Source organism: Monopterus albus, unplaced genomic scaffold (assembly GCF_001952655.1).
Source record: "Monopterus albus unplaced genomic scaffold, M_albus_1.0 scaffold23.1, whole genome shotgun sequence".
Classification (NCBI taxonomy): Eukaryota; Metazoa; Chordata; class Actinopteri; order Synbranchiformes; family Synbranchidae; genus Monopterus; species Monopterus albus.
The window spans coordinates 1776256-1781933 of record NW_018127903.1 but is presented as its reverse complement, the minus strand read 5'-3'; the positions used below and the strand labels follow the sequence as shown (position 1 = coordinate 1781933).

General features: G+C 42.4%; 1 protein-coding gene across 1 annotated transcript in view; it reads left to right on the top strand.

Moving 5' to 3' along the window:
• nol6 (nucleolar protein 6 (RNA-associated)) overlaps positions 1-5678 on the top strand; it is a 16316-nt gene that overhangs the window by 6598 nt on the left and 4040 nt on the right. The window contains exons 15-22 of the mRNA XM_020594480.1: positions 1744-1819; positions 2193-2333; positions 2521-2638; positions 2948-3102; positions 3277-3440; positions 3741-3893; positions 4012-4109; positions 4258-4382. Coding sequence (XP_020450136.1) covers positions 1744-1819; positions 2193-2333; positions 2521-2638; positions 2948-3102; positions 3277-3440; positions 3741-3893; positions 4012-4109; positions 4258-4382 — 1030 coding nt within the window. The remainder of the gene's footprint in view (positions 1-1743; positions 1820-2192; positions 2334-2520; positions 2639-2947; positions 3103-3276; positions 3441-3740; positions 3894-4011; positions 4110-4257; positions 4383-5678) is intronic.

The window sequence follows — 5678 nt, the reverse complement described above, 5'->3', positions numbered from 1 at the left end:
CAGCATTAGTTTATTCCCACCTCCATGTGATTTCTAAGAGATTTCTGAACTTTCAGCTTGAACTCAGACACTTGTTCAACATCGTTGTCTTTTGGCACAAGGTGAGTCTGAATGAGGCTGAACGTGATTGGGTAGATGTTTGAAATGGACACCTCTGTTTCAGCAGATATGACCGTTGTTGCCCATTTCAGTGTTGCCAGCACAGGTGTGAAATTCTCAATTATTTGCCAGCAGTCATCTTCGATCTCAAGGGTCTGAGCTTCCTGTCTGTTTGTGATTGTGCGATCAGAGAGCACAGCTTTAATTGCCCATCGTTGCTCAAGCAGGCGTTCGAACATATCGCAGATGGTGTCCCATCTGGCTTTGCTTGACTGGATAAGCTTGTGCTGTGGCAGGCACATCTGAACCTGCTTGTGCTCCAACGCATCACTTGCCATCGAGTTGTGAGTGAAATGCCTGACTAGTTTCCCTGCTGCGACAATGATACGGACTAGATCCTCACTAAGCCCATCACTGACTGCTAGCTGCAGTGTAGTGGCAAAGCAAGTGGCGTAGTCCCAGGTGACACGGGCACACACATGGGCTGATACCATCTCCTGTGTGTTGTTATGAACGCATGCAGTCACCTTCCCAGCAACACCCCAGGCTTTCACAGTGTTGAGAAGCCTCTCCGTGATACTGTCTGTAGTAGTGTGGCTGTCTGATGATAGTCTGTGAGTCTGCAGCACCGCTGACCTTCCATGCCAGTCTTCTGTTATGAATGAACAGGAAACTGTAATGTACTTCTGAAATGGGAGGGCTGCCCAGAAGTCGGCAGTGAGAGCCACCTTCTCCACTCGACCCAGCTGCACCACAAGTTCCTCCACCTTCTCATGGTAATGGCTTTCAATAAGCCGCATAATATCACCAGCAGATGGGATTTTATAATTGTGCACAGTGTATGCAAGTAGCTCACGAAAGCCATCGCCACTAACCACGCTGATGGGAAGCATGTCCTTCTCTATCATTTTGGAGATAAGTTCAGTCACCTCTGCATGCGTTGCCAGTGACCCACCATCACTGGGCATAGTGTCAGGGTGCTTGTTTCTGATGTGGTACATCATGCTGGTGGTGCTGCTCCTGTATTTCAGCTTGGTGTCGCACATAGTGCAATGAACCTCGTCGTCTACTTTGATGAAAATGTCCCAGACAGAGCTCCGCTTTAGGCGCTTCCTCTCGCTGTAGTCGCGCTCAGGGGGGCTGACAGTCGTGTTTATGTTGGGTGACATGATCGCAACCTGCGTAATGTCCGAATTAGCGACACTGTCCTCCTCGATGCACTGAACGGTACAGATGACTGGTTTCTCATCTTCCTCCGGTGGTGTCGTGTGCGGATGGTGCCTGCTCATGTGGTTCATCATGGAGCTGGTGGCTCCGCCGCAGTACTTCAGCGTAGCGTCGCATTTCATGCAGCGGACGAAGTTCCCCACTTGTTCAAAGCAGTCCCAGACAGAACTCCGTCTTCTCCCCGTACGCTTCATGTTTTTGTACAGCTGGCTAATGTCCGATCCTAAAGCATTTTAGGTTAGCACGCTAGCTAATATCAGAGCCAACTTTCAATGCAAAAATGATATCTTTGTGGTAATAAACACCAAGTTGTGAGCCGTTTCACGTGTACATATGTCCCAACAGTGAGGAGAGTGTGGGTATGATTCTGCTGAAGTCTCGTTTTTCAAAAAAGAAAATATGTTTATTTTCCGCCAGGCATGCAGATATCCCCGAATCCTGTGTGCGGTATGTGGGGTCGATGGTAGATGACGTCATAAAAACAGGAAATGAGGTAATGCAGATTTATTGCAATTGAATTTATTTTTAATACACGTCAAATTTACGTCAATTAATTTGGACATTATTGAAGAGAAATAGAATATAGTTATGCATTTATCAATACTCTTGTAATTTACCTAACAATTTCCTTTTGGGGGGTATCCTTATCAAAATAGGTCTTTTAATAAGTGGTGTAATACAGTTATATTGTGCTCTTTATTGCCTGAATTTTTGTCATGTTTTTATTATTGTTTGTCATTTAATTTTTTAAAAAATGGTGTAGACCACCAAAAGGTGGTGTCAGTGTCGCTGTTTCACTACACAAAAAAACATACTCTGACAATGTGTATGTAAACCATGTGTTTGGTGTGTATTATTTGTTTCAGGTGCATAGTACTGGAGAGGAGGAGAGTTTACTGGTGGTTCAGTCTTATGATGACCTGAGCAGAAAACTGTGGAGGCTGGAGGGTCTGCCTCTCTCTATCACAGCAGTGCAGGGAGCCCACCCAGCACTCAGATACACACAGGTAAAGCCTCTTGTCCTCACTCATCAGTGATGTGGTAAGGAGTAGTAAAATGTTAGTTATTTTACAATATTTTAAATGCCATTGCAATGTAGTTTGGTGCTTTTGTTAAATTACTGATAGATGTGGTCATGTAAATTGTGAACTTACTGTTTTATGACAGTTCTAATATTTCAGCTATGCCTTGCAGGTTTTCCCCCCACTGCCAATGAAGCCGGACTATTCCTTCTTTGACAGAGAAAAGACTACTAGGTCACTGGTGCCAAAGGAAGGCAAACCTTGCCCAGCTTATGTCACCCCTATCAAAGGTTAGTTCTTCATGCACCAGCAAAAAATAATAAGGTGTTAACTCTCATTTAATCATTTGAAAACTACATCTGGACTTAAGTAATTTCTGCACTGTCTGACAGAGTGAATGTGTTATGTATGAATTTTCACTCTGACTGAAACATAATTTTACTTTTTCTCTTTTGCTCTGGTGGTTACATGTCATTTTTCTTAAAATCTGGGATGACAATAATGGTATTATTCAAAGCAGGAAAGTTGCAGCCACTTAACCGCTGACATTTAGCAATATAAACTCATATGCCATTGTATTGGTAACCCTGTTCTTGTAGTGATCTGTCACATGGAGGGGAGTGGAAAGTGGCCTCACAATGCTCTCGCCATTCGGCATATCCGAACTGCCTTCCACATCCGCCTGGGAGAGTTACTCAAGAAGAACCATAATTATACATGCAGGCCCTGCCCCACACACCTTGATGTCTGGAAGGTATATTTTAAGTACTATATGCTATTCTTTTGCCTGTGATCTTGACTGTAAAACTGTTTTTTGGGAATGTAATTATGAGTTTGTGATGTGTCCAGGCAAGTTGTTGAAACATTTTTTTAAATGCAGTATTTAGTTCCTTTCTGTTGTCTTCTCTCCCTTTGTTAATGTATCCAGGATGGCTTGGTGTTCCGCATCCAGGTGGCATACCATCGGGAGCCTCAGGTGTTGAGGGAGAGTGTAAATGCTGAGGGACTGCTTGTTGTAAGGGACAATGAGGAGGTTCAGGCTTTGGAGATGGCCACCATTCACAAGCCTCTACTCACCAGCACATTACATGGGTAAAATTAAAAAAGTGCTTGTGTGAGAAAGCAAAGTATTAGGGTCACTGTTATAACTTTTCAAGAAAAAGTTGTGTTTTTTTTTTTTTATATATATACTTATGTTTTCACTTCGTTCAACTTTTGTTATACTGTTCTTTTCTGTCTCTCACCTCTCTCCCTTGGAAAAGAGGTTCTAAACCTCAATGGGACTTCACTTGGTAAAATGAAGTTTGAATAAAATAAAATAGTTTATCTTTCTTGTTTATTATTTTACCTGCATACAAATGCATCTTATACGTTTCATCTTGTCGTTGGTAGGCTCCAGCAGCAACACCCATGTTTCGGGGCAGTGTGTCGCCTGGCCAAACGTTGGCTGGGGGCTCAGCTCTTCAGTGAACACATTACAGAGGACACAGCAGACTTATTGGTGGCATCACTCTTCCTGCACCCTGCACCCTTTACTCCTCCTGGGTAACTACCACTTGTACCTTTTACTAACCTGTCTACCTCATGTGGGTATACATTCTACTCACTACCTTTTGTTTGTTCAGTAGGTCATGAAAGCACTTTTTTTTTCTGTATTCCTCAGTTCTCCTCAGGTGGGCTTCCTTCGTTTCCTTCATCTACTCTCGTCCTTTGACTGGAGGAACAACCCGCTGATAGTCAACCTCAACAGCCAGCTCACAGGCAAGCACTCCCACTCACCCTTTTATCCTCACACAAATGGCATCCCTATGACTTTTATTTACTCACTTGACATACTTTAACATCCTGCTCACATGCATCACTGTTTCAGTACCAAGTTTTGTTGTTGTTCACCGTCTGTCACATGTAGCGGCCGACTACACAGAAATCAAGAACACGTTCATGGGATCCAGGGAGTCTCTGCCTGTCATGTTTATAGCTACACCTAAAGACAAAACGTTATCTATGTGGACCAAGCAAGCACCTACTGTACAGGTCAGTGGACACACAAGCAGAGTACACAGTTCACACAACGCATTTAGTTAGTAAACAGGAAAAAAACACAAACTGGAATATTAATATAACTGAATGTCTTTTGAAAGATGATAAATGCATGGCTCTAAACAGACTGACTAGATTAGTTTAAGAAACTAAGATAATTCTAGATGGACTGAATTTGTGCATTACATACCACAGGCACATAGCCATGTTTTTTTTTGACTCAGCCGGAAATTGGTTGGTATGGAGCCTTTACAAGACCTCATGCCAATCATTGATCTAGAAAATATATGTATTACTTTAACAAATATTAAAATAGCACAAAATATCCAACAATAAACAACATTCTGAATGAAAGAATTTGCATCTTACAATAACTGCATCAACAACTCAAAACTAACTCAGAAGCACTCTGTTGGGACCCGATTCTTTTCACTGTTAACTCTGAGAGACGAGGCAGTCCAAGGAACTACAAAACAGTGCTGATTTATTCAATGAACACAGGTAAAAATTAACATTACACGCTCAGGTATCTTGCACCTCCAACATGCACGCAGGCAGCTGAAAGCTGAAAAGCCCTGAACCATAACAGGCCTTTACATTATATATCCTCGGGCTAACCCCATTCTACACAGGAACGCCAAACCATGACGCCTCCCGGTGCCAGCTTTGCAGCTGGCCAGAGCCGTAGTCAAAACATGAAGAAAATCAATGTGTGAATGTCTGTTGATTATGTGGTGTGTAGCTAAAACATTCTGACATGACATTAAGCATACGAAAATATTATGACTACGATTATGGTCAAACACGTCATAACAATAATACTAAACATTCTGTCTCCTAACAACAATCAACTTTCTATCTAGTTATCCTTGAACCTGAACAATCTGAAGTACTCCATGAGAATGACTAAGCATAAGCATTTAACAGCCTGAGCTAGACATCCTGTCTACACTAAATATTTCTAATACATCAAGTATCCAACCAATATCTATCTAACTAAAAATATCTAACAACAACTTACACTTTTAGAGGCCATCAGGTTGTAGCTCACCAGTTGCTTTTCATTGTTGTCATAAAATAAAGTAAATGTTTTGCTTTGAATCCCTCTGTCTGGATGTGACCGCAGCTATCAGAGTCCAGTGGCACAGAGTAGTGTATAGAAAAGGCACACACAGCAGCTCATGGCCAGTAGCTGACCCAGATAAGTTTCCTGTGCTCACCCACCTTGCTCCCCCTACAAACCCAAAGTTAACATTGAGTGTCTCCCAGCATCCTCCTTTAATAGTGAGC